The sequence below is a fragment of the Oncorhynchus kisutch genome, linkage group LG4 (genome assembly GCF_002021735.2).
Source record: "Oncorhynchus kisutch isolate 150728-3 linkage group LG4, Okis_V2, whole genome shotgun sequence".
In the NCBI taxonomy this organism is placed as follows: domain Eukaryota; kingdom Metazoa; phylum Chordata; class Actinopteri; order Salmoniformes; family Salmonidae; genus Oncorhynchus; species Oncorhynchus kisutch.
In genome coordinates, this window is record NC_034177.2 from 80841814 (window position 1) to 80862751 (window position 20938).

Sequence of the window (20938 nt, forward strand, 5' to 3'; positions counted from 1 at the left end):
TGTCTCTCTCTCTCTTTCTCTCTACCACTCTCTCTCTCTCCTTCTCTCTCTCTCACTCTTTTATTTTCTGTCTTTCTTTCACTCTGTCGCCCAGAAATGATCACCAGGCATGTCAAGAGCTTCTCTTGGATGGAGGGATGGGATGAAGGGGGAGACAGAGGGGGTGATTTGTCAGCGATTATCTTAAGTGTCTGATTGTCTAAATGACACAATCGTATCATACAGCTTTCTCCCATTTTGACACTACAATAACCCATAATTCTCAGGTTTTCAAGGTTACTATTCTATAGCTCGAGCTGAGGGGCGAACACGTTCACATTTCCGAGAAAGAGCGAAAGGGGAGGAGCAGAGGGGGCGGGGTTGATTTCTTGTCTTGTGTCACTTCCTATTTTCCCCTTTCCCCCTGTAGTTCTTGAGGAATCCTTTTAGAAAGATTGGTAAATAAGCTTGGATTTGATTGAATCAAAGCCTGTGCTTAGATAAGCACAGTAAGACTGTAATCATCAGACAAGCCTGACAAGACCAGAGTGCTGGCCGTGAAATCGTAGAAAAATACGATTTTTTGATGTGCTATACAAAGTATTGGGTTTCGCCTCTCACGGTTGTAATGTCCTAACACGATTTCATTTTTAGAATTTTTTGAATTCTCTAGGAAATTACTTACATTTAATAATTTGGTGATGGGAGAAAAAGCAACAACAGTGTGGCACAGATTATCAAATGACTTTTAATGTTGGTTGATGTGTACATTGCGTTGATTCCAAGCAGCTGTTTCAATCCACTTATACAGCACAGTAATCATCATTTCCATATCATCAGCAGCAATGTGCAGATGATCCCTCTGCTCCCCCTGACAGTGTTCAGTGAGGAAATGGGCCATTATCTTGCCAGTTTTTACTCTGTGTGCTCCTATCATATTCTTATAGGATCTAACAGTATGTATCCCCCATGCAGACCTCTCCTCCTCTCTCATTCTGACACCAAAGTGTTCTTCAAAGGTATATATTTCATAGCAAGCTGACAGCCCTGACACCATAATTGACCTGAAAGCTTCCATCTTCGCTTTTTGAAATTCCCCCGTTGTAATGTGTGTCAACTAGATAAAATGATTACCCATCTTCCACCTTTCTCCACATTTCCATTTGCAAAGGCGATCGACTGAGTGACGGTCGGATTGTCTGTCTGAACGAGAGCAGCCATTATCATTCTGTTTGAATGGCCCTGGTACCAGGTACAGATGTAAAAGGGTTTTATTGTTTGAGAAAGGTGTTCCCTCTCCATTGTTCCACATTCGTGAATGCTGTAGTACTATCAGAGAAGGTTAAACATTCCAATGATACACTGGGACTTGTATTGCTCTTTGATTTTTATGCACACAGACGTTTCTACTCTTTTTTTCCCCTCTCCGTAACGGACTCATTTTTCTGATTGCGTAATGTGTCTGTCAGATATCAGTCCGTTGTGCTCTCACTTAGCGAAAGTGGTTCTAGACTATTATTAGCCCTCCTAATGATACTCATATCGGTCATATTAATAAACTTGCAATTACTGAGAGCGTGAATGTCATGTACATTTGAACCTTTAGTTTAAATGTTTCTGTGAAACACATTGATAACTATCAACTGAATGGCATGATAGTAATGAGTTGTACTGTTGGCTTATAGAGAGACATACGGAGATCTTAATATGGTGGTTAGCTCGACTCACGCAACATGCTCAGTGCCTTTGTTGCTCTCCTGTGTCTTCCTAGTTACTAGGGATGCACCGTTATGACATTTTTGCCCAATACGATATCCAATATTTTCCTTTCCAAAAGAAACGGTACCGATACCTATAACCGATATTTTTTGCGAACATTTTTGCGTCCGTTTTAGCATTCTAGTACAGTTAAATAGTCAACACACACACATGGACGCAGCGGTCTAAGGCACTGCATCTCAGTGCAAGATTCGTCCAAGAGTCCCATAAGGCCGTGCACAATTGGCCCAGCGTTGGCCGGGGTAGGCCACCATTTATAGGCCAAATTTGTTCTTAGCTGACTTGCCTAGTTAAATAAAGGTTACACCACACTGACCAAAAAGTTATTTTGTTGGCATTTCCGTATGTCCCCATTACCAGTAAAACATAATCAAAACCTATTTCTTTCACTTACTTGCTGTGCTGTTTCGTTGTACATTTGTTCAGTCGTTTCATTCTCAACCAGGATTTCATCATACAGTACATGCCAAGCAGTGGTATCACGTCTGCTGCAGATGCAGTTGATTAACTTATTTCTCCAGTCAGTGTGTGTTCATGTTTCCAAGTTTAAAACATGTTCTCAAATCCCATTGAAATGGCAGCAGCGGTATGAGAACCAGCACATTCTTGAGCATGCAATAACGGCTTTCCTCAGTATGAAATCCTCGTCAACCCACTTTGCTGTCAGAGTCAGCATGCTCGTGGGGCTGACATCGCTGGTCCAGATGTCAGTCGTGAAGCTAATAGCAGTGATGCCTATAGCAAGTAGCTCATATATGTACATTTCAACAATACTGTATAACTCTGGTATGGCAACATCTGAAAAATAGTGTGTTCCCGGGGCTCGACCAGTCGGCGAAAGCCAACATCATCTAACGACAGAGGACGGTTGATTGTCAAGGGCAATGAATTCCATTATCTTGGCGTTAATGGATTTCATCTTTGAGTTGTCTCACTGAAATGTTCTTACTCTTTCAAAAGACTGCTCGACTTGAACTTGTTTAGATGTTGGAAGTGTGCACTTAGTATTTTTCTGCTTTTGTTCTGTTTAGTTATCTACTAACAGTTGAAGTAGGAAGTTTACATACACTTAGGTTGGAGTTTTTCAACAACTCCACAAACTTCTTGTTATCAAACTATAGTTTTGGCAAGTCGGTTAGGACATCTACTTTCTGCATGACACAAGTAATATTTCCAGCAATTGTTTACAGACAGATTATTTCACTTAATAATAATTCACTGTATCACAATTCCAGTGGGTCAGATGTTTACATACACTAAGTTGCCTGTGCCTTTAAACAGCTTGGAAAATTCTAGAAAATTATGTCATGGCTTTAAGAAGCTTCTGATAGGCTAATTGACATCATTTGAGTCAATTGAGGTTTACCTGTGGATGTATTTCAAGTCCTACCTTCCAACTCAGTGTCTCTTTGCTTGACATCACGGGAAAATCAAAAGAAATCAGCCAAGACCTCATTAAAAAAAAATTGTAGTCCTCGACAAGTCTGGTTCATCATTGGGAGCAATTTCCAAACACCTGAAGATACCACGTCCATCTGTACAAACAATAGTACGCAAGTATAAACACTATGGGATCACGCAGGCGTCATACCGCTCAGGAAAGAGATGCGTTCCGTCTCCTAGAAATGAACGTACTTTGGTGCGAAAAGTGCAAATCAATCCCAGAAACAACATCAAAGGTACCAAAGTATCTATATCCATAGTAAAACGAGTCCTATATTGACACAACCTGAAGGCCGCTCAGCAAGGAAAAAGCCACTGCTCCAAACCCGCCATCAAAAAGCCTACGGTTTGCAACTGCACATGGGGACAAAGATCGTGCTTTTTGGAGAAATGTCCTCTGATGAAACAGAAAAAGTTTGGCCATAATGACCATCGTAATGTTTGGAGGATAAAGGGGGAGGCTTGCAAGCCGAAGAACATCAAACACTCAACAATACAGCTCTTCCCAAAAATATTCTCTGTTCTTTTATTTAACCCCCCCCCCCCCCCCCCCCTCCCGTCCCACACACACACCACACCGGTGGCTATAAAAAGATCAGCTGTGTTTTTGTCTGCCATACCATATCATGGAGTTTCACGCTTGGTCCATGAACCTGAGACATATTTTCTCATTCCCCTTCAGCTAATTGGTGGCTGCTTAAGACGGCTCTCTGTTCAGAGCCTGTGATCTTAGGCGATGTGTGAATGTTCTGCTCTGGGTGTCTGCTTCTCTGCTATACTGGATGTCTTCTTGTCAGTTCAGGGCCTGTTTTTCAGGGCGGATTGTTATTAGATTAATTAACGCTGTATTGACTCACTGTGATGAGGTCGTGCGATCTCTTCTCACCTCCCGAACACCGTCTCTTACCTCTGAAAGTGGTTTCCATCAAGGTAATAAAAAAAAACTTTTATAAAAGATATGCTTTTATTACTAACAGTAACCACTAAGTTTAAAAAGATGTCCTAGTTCTATATTTATTATGGGGTAATGTTAATACTATTAGTGAATACCATAGGATGAGATTCTATTTATATGGGGAATAACGTTTTGTGTGGCTACCTTTAGGCTTACAATGTGTTGAACAAATAAGAGCGCTGTGTTTATTTTGACCATTGTGTGTATACAAAGTAGGGGAGGGATAGTATGACAAAGTGAAAAGGGTATGGGGGGAGGAAGGGAAGGAGGGAGGCATCGCTTTTCATGGGGCAAAGCCAAAGCCGAGAGGGACGCTGAAACAAGGTTTTAAGAGCAGCCCACTCACTGGTTCACTGGTAAGCCTGTTGGACGTCCAGCTTGGTACTCTTGATGTCTCCTGATCAGGGGGCTGACGCGCTTGTCCCCTCGCATGTTCCTCATGTAGATCACCCAGGACCATTCAGAGAGCCTAAATGTTCAAATTGAGCCATTTTTGTCTCACTTTAAAACCAACCAAGACCTATTATGCGTGATTTTTCATTCATAGCCCTGCTCCCTCCTTCCATCCATCCCTCCGTTCGTTCCAACGCTGGCCCCCGTCTCGGTGGTTTTTCACTTTCCCTCTCCACTCGTCGGCTCGGACAGCTAACCTAGTCAGGGGGCCAGTGTATCCACTCCAGGAGTGTCAACTCCAATCTGGCGAGATTTGGTGTGAAATGTGGTGCCACGGTGTGGGGGCTCGCAGGTCAGCTCAGTAATAGATATTGCTTATTCATCTAGTTGTCTGTGTCTCCTCTCTCCTCTGGCCCTGCGGCCCTCTTTGTTTGGCTAAATCATTTGAAGATTTACGGTAGAGTCTTAGATCCCTGAGAAGCGTTCCCCTGCTGTACTGTCTCTATGTCCCTGCCTGGCAGGGGACTTGGCACCGGTGACACACAATGGCCGCCGTTCAAAAGGGACTTTCCCCAACACAAGGCTTGGAGGACATCTCATAGCGTGACACTGGGCACCGGGGAACACACAATTGCAGCCGCACAAAAGGGCCTTTTCCCCAAGACAGGGGCTCAGTGGACAGCTCATGGCATGACAAGCAGGCCAGCTCTCAGGCTAATTTGCTATGGAGCCAGTCTGTCCAAATGATGCTTAATCAGATGCCTGAGCTATCAGTAAACACCATTCATATGGATCCAGAGAAAGAAAATGTCAGTTTGTCCAGAACCTCCCATCTCCTTGTGATGAATAAGACAAAACTTAGTAAATGCTTCATACATTAAGTCATTATTTACACCACCCTGCATACCACTGCTGGCTTGCTTCTGAAGCTAAGCAGGGTTGGTCCTGGTCATTCCCTGGATGGGAGACCAGATGCTGCTGGAAGTGTTGTTGGAGGGCCAGTAGGAGGCACTCTTTCTTCTGGTCTAAAAAATATCCCAATGCCCCACGCAGCGATTGGGGACACTGCCCTGTGTAGGGTGCCGTCTTTCGATGGGATGTTAAACGGGTGTCCTGACTCTCTGAGGTCATTAAAGATCCCATGGCACTCATCATAAGAGTAGGGGTGTTAACCCTGGTGTCCTGGCTAAATTCCCAATCTGGCCCTCATATCATCACGGTCACCTAATAATCCCCAGTTTACAATTGGCTCATTCATCCCCCTCCTCTCCCCTTTAACTATTCCCCAGGTCGTTGCTGTAAATGAGAACGTGTTCTCAGTCAAATTACCTGGTAAAATAATGGATAAATAAATAAAAAGAAGTCAATTCTACAGATGTGTTCTAAAATATATATTTCCTTTTCTTGTCTTCCCCTCTCTCTATTTATCTCCTATCTTCCCTCCTTCTCTTCATGCTAGGCCTGGTCTGAGTAACGTTACCTGTTGGAGCGCAGGATGAAACGCCCTCTGCGTTTAAACAGAAAGAGGTTCCCGTAATGATAGAGCCAGGTTTAATCTGCCGGGGCCTCTGACACGTCAACCTCAGCCAGGCAGCCAGGCAGGCGGCTGGGTGGGTGGTATGTCCTCCAGGCCCTTTGAAGAGGGGCGATTTCCAGAGAGATTTGGACCATTACACAATAAAGAACACTTCATAAGTAGTGAAGTGAGTTTGGAAATGACGGTTAATGATGTTGACAGCAATTCACCTCCACCGAATTACAGAAGGATTTGACCAGACTTGCCTTCTTTAATGAGCCCCACTCTGTAGAGGTAATGGCCCAGCAGCGGTGAGAAAGTAGGGAAGGAGGGAGGGAGGGGGACAGACAGAGAGAGGGTGGGGGGGGAGAGAGAGAGAAAAGCTAGCATCCATTGTTAGCGTTATGCAGATAAATTATCACATGCCTCCCTTTACATTGGCACGCCAGTAATGCTACTAAAGCCATCTTCCGAAGAAAATAAACCACAAGCGCAGGTACACTAGGCCTTCTCCTCTTCGATCTTCAGAGAAAAGCACGTCTTGATCTGAATACCACATTGCATTGAGAAAGCAACCACATGCCCCAATTATTTTCAGTGAAGGCTTTTGAAAAGTACACAAACACTCTAACAGAGATAGACAGGTAACTCTGGAGATTGGGCAATCATTTTCTTTGCTTTTGTATCAAGGTCCTGTGATGATTAGGGAATGTGACTTCCTTGTAAACTTTGTCGTCCATAATGCTGCGGTGTTGTTAATCCACCCATCATGCCAAGTGTCTGCCAGTTGGTGTGAAGGGCTTCTCCATCTTCATTAAGATGCTGTATTTTTTTACCACTACAGACAGAGCTTCCAACGTAACAACCCCCGTTTGGTTTGCCGTGTCTAATCATGTTTATTCTCAAGCTCATTGTGACAAAATACTTCACTTGACAGAGCGACAGTTGACGTACAGTTCTATTTTTCCCCACATTGGACTGTTGTGCCATCAAAATCTCCTATCTGTCCGCGGCTTTGAGCATCTCCGGCGGAACGATAAATATGTAAGTCCTAACTGGGATACGCTGCCAATTATACAGGCACAAAGATGTCAGTTATAATGTAACATTTGAATTAGAGGTTGTCATTCCATTTCAAACGGTCTTGTGAAGTGACATGTTCTATTATCTCTGTGTACGGTGTAAAACGAGACAAAGACAACCAGTTGAGAGATGTAGATTGGTAGACAGGTTTTCCTGTATTTCTTGTTGTTGTAGATGCAGCTACATGGTATCTCACAAGCACTCACCACACACATATGGATAGTATATATCAGCTACAAACATATACTTAAGTTAACATCATTTGGCTGACAGCCGAAAGAAATCAAACCTTTAATCACTCAACTATGGCTGGATTCAATCACACCCACAAAGAATGTAGCTTAGTTGTGTACCGCTCATTTACCCTTTATGGTACATCTTCATTTAAGCATGAATAACTACAGTATATTCCTTCATAATAGGGAAGTACAGATAAAACGGTGGGGTGGGGGGGTATATAGAGGTTTTAATTAGTATGACTACTAGTCTAATTATCACTTCTGTCCCTGCCCGCTCCTGATGCTGTAGATGTAATTACCATGCCGTAACATTGTGGAACGATATTGCTTTCCCCTTGTCATTTCCTAAGACGCTGCTGTACCTGACACTTAGCGAACCTCTTAATGATACACTGGAACGACAGCTAATTATATGATAATAACCGGTTGAAGAAGGGAGCAGGATGGAGGGATGGTGGGTGGGACTGTTTGTTGTTGTCTTGATCACTCTGATGATTACACACCAAACCAGGTTTAATTACAAATGTGTTCATAAATTATGTTGAACTCAGTTCAACTTGTGTTAGTTTGGTTTAATACGGTATGCTAATTCAATATGGTATGTACTATGTATGATAATAATAATACTACGTGATGTTGTGTTTAACATATATACAGTACCTGGACACACCTGTTATTTAAAATCCATTCCAGGTGACTACCTCATGAAGCTGGTTGAGAGAATGCCAAGAGTGTGCAAAGCTGTCATCAAGGCAAAGGGTGGTTACTTTGAAGAATCTCAAACATAAAATATATTTTGATAATACATGATTCCATATGTGTTATTTCATAGTTTTGATGTCTTCACTATTATTCTACAATGTAGAAAATAGTCAAAATAAAGAAAACCCTGGAATGAGTAGATGTGTCCAAACTATTGACCAGTACTGTATATAAATATATTGAAATCTTCAATCTAATTACAGCTATAGTTTACAAGCCTCAATCAAGCACCAGTTTTGCAATCAGAGACCACACCTATTCTATTTGTCGTTCTACTGTTACCAACATCTGTTATTGCTCCCGTAGAGCACCGGTTTGTTAGAAGGAAGTACCGCCGGTGCCAGTTAGACCCCCTCACTGAGATAGCAGGTTCCTACATGACTTCCACATACCGGTTTTAGTCAGACTGGTGTCGTCGTCCTCACAGCAATCACACGGCAGGAACACAGCTGACAAACACATTCTCAGGACTCTGGTAGGGGGCTGATGGGTAATTTGAATAGGAGTGTAGGGCGGTTGGCGGAGGCATCAACAGCACCCTTCGACTGCTTTCAAAACTTTTTAATTAGCTCTAATTACCTTTGGAGGGAAACATTGGGGCTTGAAAGGATTTGTGTCAGCGAGTGAGAGATCAAAGATAGTTGTGTAGTTTGCATGTTAATACTGAGAACAATAGGGGGCAGTGTAATCATCATACCCTGGAGAGAACTGGCCCAGGTGTGTGTGTGTGTGTGTGTGTGTGTGTGTGTGTGTGTGTGTGTGTGTGTGTGTGTGTGTGTGTGTGTGTGTGCGTGCGTGCGTGCGTGCGTGCGTGCGTGCGTGCGTGCGTGCGTGCGTGCGTGCGTGCGTGCGTGCGTGCGTGCGTGCGTGCGTGCGTGCGTGCGTGCGTGCGTGCGTGCGTGCGTGCGTGCGTGCGTGCGTGCGTGCGTGCGTGCGTGCGTGCGTGCGTGCGTGCGTGCGTGCGTGTGATTGTATTTGTGCTTGCGTGTCTGTGTGCATCTGTCTTTGTCTAGGATGAAAGGCTTTCGTGTGGTCTATCCTATAGATGAGGTCTATCATAATGCATTAGTGGACATGGCTGTGGCAGGGTCGTCCATCAAAGCCCATCCATCATCTGCCATGCAGTGACAGGCCTCTAGTGATTATTTGCTACTAGGTGAACGTTGAGGCATACACAAGGCTGGGAGATGCTAGTTGAACTGGCTCAGGCCTAATGTGGAAGATGTTGACAACACTGAAGTGAATAATGTAATGATGGGGTCATATTTAAACTGACAGAGACATGAAGGAAGCTTTGGTTTTATGGTTTTATGGTTGTGTGTGTGTGTGTGTGTGTGTGTGTGTGTGTGTGTGTGTGTGTGTGTGTGTGTGTGTGTGTGTGTGTGTGTGTGTGTGTGTGTGTGCAGCACTGATGTAGCTACATAATGACAAAGATGGCATCTAAGAATTGATTTTCAGCTCAGTCTCACAGAGGGATGAAAGCATTTGTCATATGAAGAGACAACTAATCATTCAATACTAACATTCACAAGAAAGGTTGCGGTGCTGCAAGCACTGAGACCATACAACATGAAGAGGAATGATTAGAGGAATGGTTAGTGAATGATGGAAGGGGGGCTGAGTGAAACAGTTTGGGAAGTACTGGCCTAGTCCAATAGAGGGAAAACAACTATTCAAAGCCTGAACATATCTATCAGAATATCATTCTCTTTTCAGCCTACTTGTAAATTGATTAGACTTGTTTTAAATAAAATGTGTTAACATTTGATTGATTGATTGATTGTTGTAAATTGATTCAACATAAAAATGTGTACTTGTAAAATGACTTGACTGTTTTACCTAAATAAAATGTGACAGTCATAGGCTATTTGTGTGGACTCATTCACAGAAATGTACCTTCTATTTGTACATGTAGCTGTGCTATTAGTCCAACTACTAGGCTTTTTTAAATCCTTACTTTGTTTGCTTTAATCAAAATATGTTTTCTAATAGTTTATCCTTACTGACAGTTTGACCGTTATTCATACATTTGTAAAGTTTTCTGGTATTTATATGCTACCAACTTCCCTTCCATCTTATTGGTTGATAAAAGCTCACCACACACTTTTTGACCAATTAAAAAAATGACATGTTGGGAGTGTTTCTCCTTTTGAATATCATTTCAAGTGTTATAATCAAACTCATTAAGGTTCAATTGATGTTGATTTTGTGAAATGATTAATGCATAGACTATTTCAGCCTAAGACAATGTGCTGTATACAATTGAATCTGTTTTATTTGCACATGTAACCCTACGTTAACTTCAGTCTGAACCTCTCTCACCTCTAATCAGGGTCTTTGTAGTTGGCAATGCCTTTACGCGTATGACATCATCAGACACTGACTGTGTCTTATTCAAAGCAGATTAAGCGCATAAAACCCGTTCAGGAAGGATTTACCAACCCGCTCCACATGTACCCCAATGATTAGCCTCCTCATTAGCAGTCATTCACAGCAGCATGGGTAGGGGACAACGTGTAATCCTCTAACGTGTGAATTGACATGTATCCCGGGAGGATGGAGAGAGAGAGAGAGGGGAGAGCTATATGTGTGTCCTGGAAGTGGGGTGGGGGATAATGACCACCATCCTGTAGTGACTGACGCCTGCCTCCAGTGTGTTTGGATGGGAGTAGGTGGGTCGTGACGTGTGTTCAGGGCATATAGTCTTCACAATGTTCCTCTCATTGGATCTGTTGTGTTTTCACACACAGACACATTACCAGGGAACTGTTGTTATGGTGTGACGTGTAGTTCTGTTGTTGTTCAATAGCAAAGCCCGTTGCAACTCTGCAATCCAATTGCCAAGCCCCAACTGACTGTACCTGCTTTAGTCACAGGACAGCCAATTGCTCCCAGAGTGACGTGATCGCCCAATGAAGCCTAATCGACTATTCAGCCTGATGGACAGATGGACGTTTCTGTTCCGTCTTTCCTCTCCCAGACATCTCTCCATCTCTTTCCATTAGTTTTTCTTATTACATTTATTAAAACCCGTCCGGATCCTACTTTTCCCTTCTCCCGTTCATTACTCTGCCTTATCATGGCAGGCCATCTGAAGTGTGCTGCAGCTAGTCCATTATGCACGTATGAAGGCCATCACTGCCCCAGTATTGGCCAATTCATCAAACATTTATCTGTTGCTCTCTGAACAGTGTGTCATTTTGCTCGCCAGTCCGCAGCCGTCTTACTGGAAGAGAGAGATGACTTCTCCAGAATCTCCACCACCACCAATAGCTGTGACACCACACAGGCCCTCTAACTTTAAAACGGGGCCTAAGGCTGTGGCCTGTCTTGACTTTTCAGTGTTCTTCTCTTAGTTTTGTTTTTCTACTCAGACAGACCAGAGTTCTGAAAATATCTATCTGGTTCTCTACAGATTGGATCCACTAGTAAAGTGAATATAGAGCGTCCTCTATAACTGTGGGGATTTTTCTTTACCTGTGTGACTGGTCTTCATTAGGATTGTCCTGGGTTATATTTGGACTCTGTGAGGGAATGGATATATATGTTAGGTTGTCTCCGCAGTTGACCTCCAATCCTAAACACTACTAAAAATGCCAACTGTGATTTATTCTGACACGCAAAGAGAGAATCGGAAAGATGTAGAAGATCTGAGGCTATTATCCTACTGTCATTCCTTGCTTAAAGACATTTGACATGAGATGGACCTACGCCATTGGCAGGAGTGACTGACATTTCAGCCAATAATCACAGAGGGTTTTCTTCCCTCCGCGGGGCTGTCAGTGGTGGTTTATCAATCAGTGTGTCTGCATTAGTATTAAACTACTGATCCGGATGCCTCTGTCTCTGTCTACACCTCTCTGGGTCACAGGTATGTCTCCTGTCCTGGTTCCTCATCTGGCCTCCTGTCTCCTCATCTGGCCTCCTGTCTCCTCTCCTGTCCTGTCTCCTCATCTGGCCTCCTGTCTCCTCTCCTGGCTCCTCATCTGGCCTCCTGTCTCCTCTCCTGGCTCCTGGCTCCTCTTATGTTCTCCTATCTCTTCTCATGTATCCTCATCTGGCCTCCTGTCTCCTCGTCTGGGCTCTTGCTTCCCATCATGTCTCCTAGTGTAGCCTCTCGTTTCCTAGTTTGGCCTCCTTTCCCCTCTGTCCTCTCCTTTCCACACCCGTGTGTGTGTGCGTGCGTGCATGCCTGCCTGCCTGCGTGCGTTGTGCACGTGTGTGTTTTCCATTTTACCCAACCATAAGAGCTTTGGGACTTCAATTATGCTCATTAGTTGTCGTAAAACACTAAAGAGGACTGGTTATGTTTTTAACTAAATTGCATTCACTCTGTTCTCCATATTAAAACTAGGCTCTAATAAGAAAGGTAATGAAACCAGATGTTGGTGTTAGGGAATCTGCAGAGAGCGCCAGGGAAAGGTAGGCCGTCATTGTAAATAAGAATTTGTTCTTAACTGACTTGCCTAGGTAAATAAAATAAACAAAAGCTGGAGACAATTCATGTAAATCCTCATACTGTATCCCCCTACACACACACACACATTTAACCTTGTGGGGACACACAATTCAGTCACATTCAAAATCCTACCCACTAGCCCTAAACCTAACCCTAAACTTAACCTTAGCTCCTAATCCCAAACCTAATTCTAACACTAATTCTAAACTCCATAGTAATAGCATTTGACCTTGTGGGGACTAACAAAATGTCCCCTGTTGGTCAAATTTTTGTTTGTTTACTATTTTTGTGGGGACTCCAGGTCCCCACAAGTATAGTCGAACACATACACACACACACACACACACACACACACACACACACACACACACACACACACACACCACCAGGATGGGATTAGGTAGCTGTGCTGTGCTCTACTCTCCCCTTGCTGTGAATTTAGTTGATTAGATCGGCCGGTGCACACAGCATTGGTGACATGAAAACAACCTCTGTGCCATGCAGCTTATTTTAACCAAGCAGTGCACAATGCAACACACAGGAGTACAGACCCTACTCTATTATAGACACACACGCAGGTATGTATGCATTAACACACACACACACATGGGGATGATTTCAATGGGAATACAGTCTGATGTTCTAAGGTCTTAGTTTGTCATCATGCCTTGTAGTTTTTCTTCTTTTTATTTTATTGAACCTTTATTTAACTAGGCAAGTCCGTTAAGAACAATTTTTTATTTACAATGATGGCCTACCGGGGAACAGTGGACCTTGTTCACGGGCAGAACAACATACTTTTACTTTGTCAGCTCGGGGAGTTGATCCAGTAACCTTTCGGTTACTGGCCCACCGCTCTAACCAACTTGCTATTGTCATGATAACTGTTATATTTCTATAGATGAAGTCACAGACACTAGCCCTACCAGAAGGTACATCGCTTCATCAGAAATATCACTAATATAGTATTTTTTATATCTCACTTTAAACGTGGTGGTTAAAGAATGTGTTACATCTTAAGTTCTTATTTTTTCTAATGATGAATAGAAATGACAGTCATGTGAGAAAGTAGTCCTACTATAATGTTCTTCTCAGCCAGGTTTCAATGTCAATTGAAGTCAGTCTGGACACATTAACATGTTTTGCTGACAGGATGGCCTGAACACATGATTAACATGTTTTGCTGACAGGATGGCCTGAACACATGATTAACATAGTGGGTTGACAGGATGGCCTGAACACATGATTAACATAGTGGGCTGACAGGATGACCTGAACACATGATTAACATAGTGGGTTGACAGGATGGCCTGAACACATGATTAACATAGTGGGCTGACAGGATGGCCTGAACACTTGATTAACATAGTGGGCTGACAGGATGGCCTGAACACTTGATTAACATAGTGGGCTGACAGGATGGCCTGAACACTTGATTAACATAGTGGGCTGACAGGATGGCCTGAACACTTGATTAACATAGTGGGCTGACAGGATGGCCTGAACACTTGATTAACATAGTGGGCTGACAGGATGGCCTGAACACTTGATTAACATAGTGGGCTGACAGGATGGCCTGAACACTTGATTAACATAGTGGGCTGACAGGATGGCCTGAACACTTGATTAACATAGTGGGCTGACAGGATGGCCTGAACACTTGATTAACATAGTGGGCTGACAGGATGGCCTGAACACTTGATTAACATAGTGGGCTGGCTTTATAAACCTTCAACAAGGGTTGAACTCTGCAATCCCCCTAACATTACCCTGAACACTGCTCTCCATCATCTTTATCCCACTTCTGTGTGTGTGTGTGTGTGTGTGTGTGTGTATGTATGTGTATGTGTGTGTGTGTGTGTTTGTGTGTGAGTGCGTAAAATCAATGTATGTGCATCAGAGGGTTCTGCAGTCCTTCACAAAAACAAATTGTAAAAAAAACACTTTAACTAAAAATGCTTTGGTGTTAAACCAACCCCCATCACAGTTTTCAAAAAAGTTTCCATTTCCATTCAGTCTGTGATTGTGGGAGTGTGTATTCTGTATTCGGCTGGTCGGGCTGTGATGATGATGGATGACAAGTTAAATTTGTGTCCGTGGAATGAAGGTGAAGTGTGACAGAGTGATTTGTCTTGGGAATGGAGGGTTGGGGTCAGGCCAAACCAGGCGCCTCCAGACACAAGACATTGACAAATTCATCCTGCCCGCCACATTTCTGAAGCCTTTTGTTTTGAATCCTGGCTACTCACTGGTGACCCCCATCCCTCATCCTGCCAGCGTTGTGAAGGAAGCCCTTCGCCGCTGAGTCCCGGGTCCAGGCCTTGCCAGGGGAACTCAGCACCACTAATTCTCCTCATTCCCTCTCTGACAGGCCCCTGACAAAACTCTCCCTGTCTCTGCTGACGCGTGAAAAGAGAGAGGTTGAAATATTTATTTCTGCACATAATGGCCGTCTGCACAGATTTAGAGCCGTATCATTTTTCTCTTCTCTCTCTCTCTCTCTCTCTCTCTCTCTCTCTCTCTCTCTCTCTCTCTCTCTCTCTCTCTCTCTCTCTCTCTCTCGCTTTATCATTGCAGGTCACTGGCTGGCCTGAAAGCGTTCACTGGGCTGGAAGAACTGGTCGTCGACAACAATCTGCTCGGAAACGACCTCCAGTTGCCCAGGTTACCCACCCTCCACACCCTGACACTCAATAAGAACCAAATATCCTTTCAAGCGAAGCACTCATTCTCTGTGTCATTCTGTAGCATTGGCTACTTCATAGAGCTGTAAGAACATTAGTCTCTGGGTGTGTTCAGAGCGGACACTGGACGCTCTGGCCAAGGAGTAGGGTTGATCCAAGCATTCTGACCTCACAACGGCAGTCAAGCACCCAAGTAAACTGGCTAATGTTGGCTAGCTTGCTAACTACTTCCAGACCCAAATGAGACAGATGACACCTCACTCTGACCATTTTACTCACCCTAGCAGAGCTGGTTAGGCTGTTTTCATGTTATCCAGAGCGTTGGTGACTGTAACTGTGCTGCTGGCAATAATTGAATTACTCTTTTTTGTACTGACATTTACCGACACCGGCCACATTCAACTGGTGTTGAGCATTTGTAAATTCGTCAGTTATTCTGCGCTCTGGCTCACTGACGAGAGTACTCTGAAATCGGAGGAGATAGGCAGAGTGAATTTAGGAATGCACCTGTTGTTGTGCTTCTGTATCTCTGTGTTCTCTATCTCTCTGAAAGGCCTCTGGGGTATTTGTAGTGCATGTAAAAGCAGTGTTAAAGGCATGTGGGTCTTGGTACCTCAGACCCCACAGACTAGTTTCTACGCCACGGGGACCTCTAGTGGAAACAGGGATATAAGACAGCAGGGTCTGTGTCGATATGTTGAGGAAGAAAATGGAAAGAGAGGAACTTCTGAGCATATCTTTGAGAAAGAGCAATATATATATATGTATTAGTAGTATAACCAACTACAAACATTGACAAATTAACCACTAGTATAATAACTCATAAACAGTAGGGTGTAAAACTGGAAACCTCAACAAAATAAATATGTTGAAACAAGACACTAGAACATTTAACATATGAAAACCAAACATGCAGTCCTTATTGTAACTCTGTATACATTTCCAGTTACATGTATATTTTGTGATCAATGATTAAACAGCTCCATACCTGTATACCTTCCTCATAGTAAACCGTAAGCACTCACACTCAAATCCAGACACTGCAATATTACACTGCTTATGATCAGACAGAAAATGTTTCAACTTCCTCCCTTAGCGTTAAGAACCCAGCCTAACTACGTGTCCTGTTTGTCCCTGGTAGCCTCCCCAGTAGATCCATCTACAGGGTAATGATGCAAACACACAACTACCGTGTCAACATTAAAACTGGGCCTCCTTGAAGTGCGTGTCAACTGCTCTGAAGCAGAGAGAGAGAAAGAAAGAAAGAGAGAGAGGGGGATAGGGAGGGGGTGAGGGATTTGATTTGATTTGATTTGAGGGAGAAAGAGAGCGAAAGAGAGGTGAAGTGGCCTGCACATGCTAATGCCCCAATTAGACCACATCTTGATGTGGAGCTGTGCCATTTTACACACTCCACCACTGCATTAGTGCGCTTTCATTTTGACACTTTGGGCTCAATTTTCCAATGAAGTGAATGTATTAGTGATGACTGTGCCTGTTTGGGAGGCTGGTAGCTTTTTTTCCACGTTTGGGGGGGGGGTTTATGGCGTTGGCTACGGCTCTGCGAATCATGGACCGTTTGAACCACAGGGCATCCATCATTTTGTCAATGTTTTAACGCTCCCCACCCGGCCACCTGGGGGGGGGGGGTTGAGGAGAGAGGGAGAGAAGAAGAAATGGAGAGAGCAAGAGAGAAGGGAGAGAGGAAGAAAGATGGCAGGGTAGAAAGAGAGAGAGAGAGAGAGGGAAAATACAGAGAAACAGACAAATAAATGCCTCTGAGCCTTAAATTTTTATCCGCTCTCTCACAGCAACCCATTGCCTGTGACTAGCTTTCTGAAGCTGGGGGGGGGTAAATGCTAATGTGATTAGCAGCCTTGACCTCTGACACCTGACTGACATCGAGGCACTGCTGGAACACTTGGCGGAGGCAACTCCGTCGCTGCAGTACCTCAGCCTGCTGGGAAACGAGGCCTGTCCCAACCAGCTGGTCAGCCTGGACAAGGATGAGGATGACTACCAGAGATACAGGTAGGGACATGTGTATACAGTACACACACACACATACAAGAACAGGAAGGAGGATGACTACCAGAGATACAGGTAGGGACATGTGTATACAGTACACACACACACACATACAAGAACAGGAAGGAGGATGACTACCAGAGATACAGGTAGGGACATGTCTATACAGTACACACACACACATACAAGAACAGGAAGGAGGATGACTACCAGAGATACAGGTAGGGACATGTCTATACAGTACACACACACACATACAAGAACAGGAAGGAGGACGACAGTCAGAGATACAGGTAGGGACATGTCTATACAGTACACACACGCACACATACAAGAACAGGAAGGAGGACGACAGTCAGAGATACAGGTAGGGACATGTGTATACAGTACACACACACACATACAAGAACAGGAAGGAGGATGACTACCAGAGATACAGGTAGGGACATGTGTATACAGTACACACACACACACATACAAGAACAGGAAGGAGGATGACTACCAGAGATACAGGTAGGGACATGTCTATACAGTACACACACACACATACAAGAACAGGAAGGAGGACGACAGTCAGAGATACAGGTAGGGACATGTCTATACAGTACACACACACACATACAAGAACAGCAAGGAGGATGACATACAGAGATACAGGTCATTGCCAAAGGGTTGCACAGTGATGATGTCATAAAAACTCATGTTGTTTGTTCTCTCATGTTGTTTGTTCCTGGCCGTTCTGCCGTCCCAGGGCAAGACAAAAAAATAGCTGGCACCGCTAAACTAGAATAGTCCCAGTAAGCACATTGACGTTGAAAAGATGTCTAAAATAGTATTTTTCAAATGTTCAATTTAGGTTCTGACTGAAAGGTGAAAAAATTCATATTTTCCAGATGTTGAAACATACTTATTTTCGGTTCTGAATGAAAGTTAGAAATATGTCATTTATGGATGTTTGGGCCAAATCAAGGCTGGTCCAGTCCGGACCGAGCCAAACTATAGACTTCTATGACTGGTTCAGATTTGGTCCTGACCAAAAGCCAACATCTGTGAATATGGAAATCAAGGCCGGTCCGGACTGCACCAAAACAATGTGTCCAAAAGGCATCGGCATTGGTCCGTGCTTACTGGGGTGTAGCCTACAGTGTTGCCTGACATTATTTATGAACGCCCATCTATGTGGTAGGCCTACTGTTTGTAAAATACAAAAAGAAACGTTGGCGTCTGTCCGTGCTTACTAGCTTACTACCATGTCGGCACGCAATGGAATTTTATGAATGACCATTTATGTGGTAGGCCTACCATTTGTAAAACAGGCAGTTGCATTGGCTTTATTAGTTCTTATTCCTGTGACTAATCACTTTGGCTATTTAAAATCCTTAATAGTTCATTGACACACCCGTGCCGCAATCTAAATAACATAATATAAAAATCTTTCAATTTATGCTAGCGATATCAGTTTTTTTGCATGGGCTGCGTCTCAATCTACCGCATCTGCCTCCTCATGAAAACGTCTGTAGTGTCCGGATGGTTTGGCCCACAAACTACCAACAATGAAAATGGGAGACTCTCAGGAATACGATGATGTTCTCCGTTTTACTCTACAACCCCCACATGTCCCACGGGACTCGTCTGAAGGTAACCCAGACAAACAAATGGAATATGGAGGAAGTTTTGTCCCAACAAAAATAAGAGGTTAAATATGTGTCCAAAAAAACAAAAATATTTCTTTATCTTTCTTATATCTTCTAGATATAGGACAGACACTTTAAAAACGTATACTTTATCATTTGTTTTTTGACTGTCTTTTTTGCTATTTCTAAATGTGTTATTCAATGCTTTTCTATGGCCAGAGCATGAGCTAATCTATTGAAACCAAACCATATGATTTGAATAAAGAGTATTTGAATAAACAACATGAAAAGGTGACTGTAAGCAGCACTCATCATTTTAAATAAGTTACTTGTCGTATTAAACAGCATCAAAACATTCTAAATAGGTCAGACAGACAGATAGCCTAACACGCTGCCCAAACCGGAAGCGTCACGTGTGCGAGCATTACAAAATAAATGTACACATACATGTTATTATATCATTGCACCCACACTGCTCCTGCGCCAATGAGCGTCTGCGTTGCCAGCCACTAAAATAGAAGTTGCTTCTATTTGTGGTGCCGAACGCGATGCAAGTCCTGCTTCTCCCATCTCTTCATTGGCTTTTAGAAGCATATATTGATGATTGGTGATTAAAAGATGAATTGATGTCAGTTGTGTTAATTCACCTTATTATGAAAGTTGCCAATTGCCATACAAAGTCCAAAGACGAAAAAGCCTGGAAGGAGGAGAGATGACTAGAAACGATTCGGTTGACCGTTTTATGTGTGGATTAATTGTCAGAGTAGATGACCTTGTACATTTCAGGTAAAATAACAACTCAATGTTTATATCCCAGGACAAATTAGCTAGCAACAGAAAGCTAGCTAGCTAAATAGGACAAAGTAGCTAGCAACTGCAAGCTAGCTAGCTAAATAGGACAAAGTAGCTAGCAACTGCAAGCTAGCTAGCTAAATTGCCATAAATGTTTAATACTTTTTGACCTATCCCCAAAATAATATAATTGGTTCAGAGTTTGTTTTGATATTTCAACCTGCGTGTCGTGATCACGTTTGGTGTGGAGGGACGAAATCAATTTGCGCATGATGGTCCACGCTGACGCACGCATGCATCCAGTTTGGGCAAGATGTAAGAAATAACAAACATTTATTATTTAAGCTATATTATTAGCCTATTATTTCAATGATTTCAAGGCTATAGCCTACAAAGAAATACATTGTGAAGCATTTGCAGGAATATTATAGCGCTCAGCATTTAAACAACATTGTGCATATAGGCTGTGCCTTACTTAGAATGAAATACAAATTAAACTAAAAATGCTTTGAATAATGTTTTAGAAACATGTGTTTGGCCAGAGTCTGGCTTCAGGCACATGCAATGGTGCCTGCAGCGGAGAATACCCTATCTGCTCTTGCAGAGCCACTGGGGATGCTAAACACGCCACTCATGCCAGACTGGGCAGCGATGCAGAGTTGTTTTTTAAATTATTTAAATTATTATAGGTAGGCCTTAAGGTTTTATCGGGAAAATAACCCTATCAAAATGGAAAGCTCCTTGAAAGAGGTAATGTGTCAGGCCTATTGTATAGATAATATACATTTTAAGAGTTCTGATTTTTTGTTTATAAATACTTTGCTACAATGACACACTTAGCTAGCTACCCACCTCATTCCTTTCTGTTAGCATGTGCACGTATTAAGTACACCATCATGCTTTCGGGATGTGTCCTCCTCATCTTTGTAAATCACCTTGATTTTTCACCTGGGTGCTTTATCAGTTTTTTATGAAAATATTTAGCATACTAGATAACAGTAGCTAAAGCAAGGGGCTATAGCAGCACACAAGTAGACTACAAATGCTTGGCTGGGCCTGGCCTGGTCTCTTGAAGTGAGCGGTACAGGAGCGAAATTGGAGTGGGTGAGAAGGCCAACGCGCCAGGCTTTGGGAGACTCAGTCCACACTCCAGTCAAATTGGGCACACTATGCTCCAGCTCCAGCTCTGCTA

At 43.2% G+C, this 20938-nt stretch overlaps 1 protein-coding gene across 1 annotated transcript in view; it reads left to right on the plus strand.

Annotated features, from left to right (window-relative positions):
* LOC109890058 (leucine-rich melanocyte differentiation-associated protein) overlaps window positions 1–20938 on the plus strand; it is a 391625-nt gene that overhangs the window by 254628 nt on the left and 116059 nt on the right. Inside the window, exons 3-4 of the mRNA XM_031823757.1 lie at window positions 15186–15312; window positions 17184–17323. Of these exons, the coding sequence (XP_031679617.1) occupies window positions 15186–15312; window positions 17184–17323 (267 nt within the window). The remainder of the gene's footprint in view (window positions 1–15185; window positions 15313–17183; window positions 17324–20938) is intronic.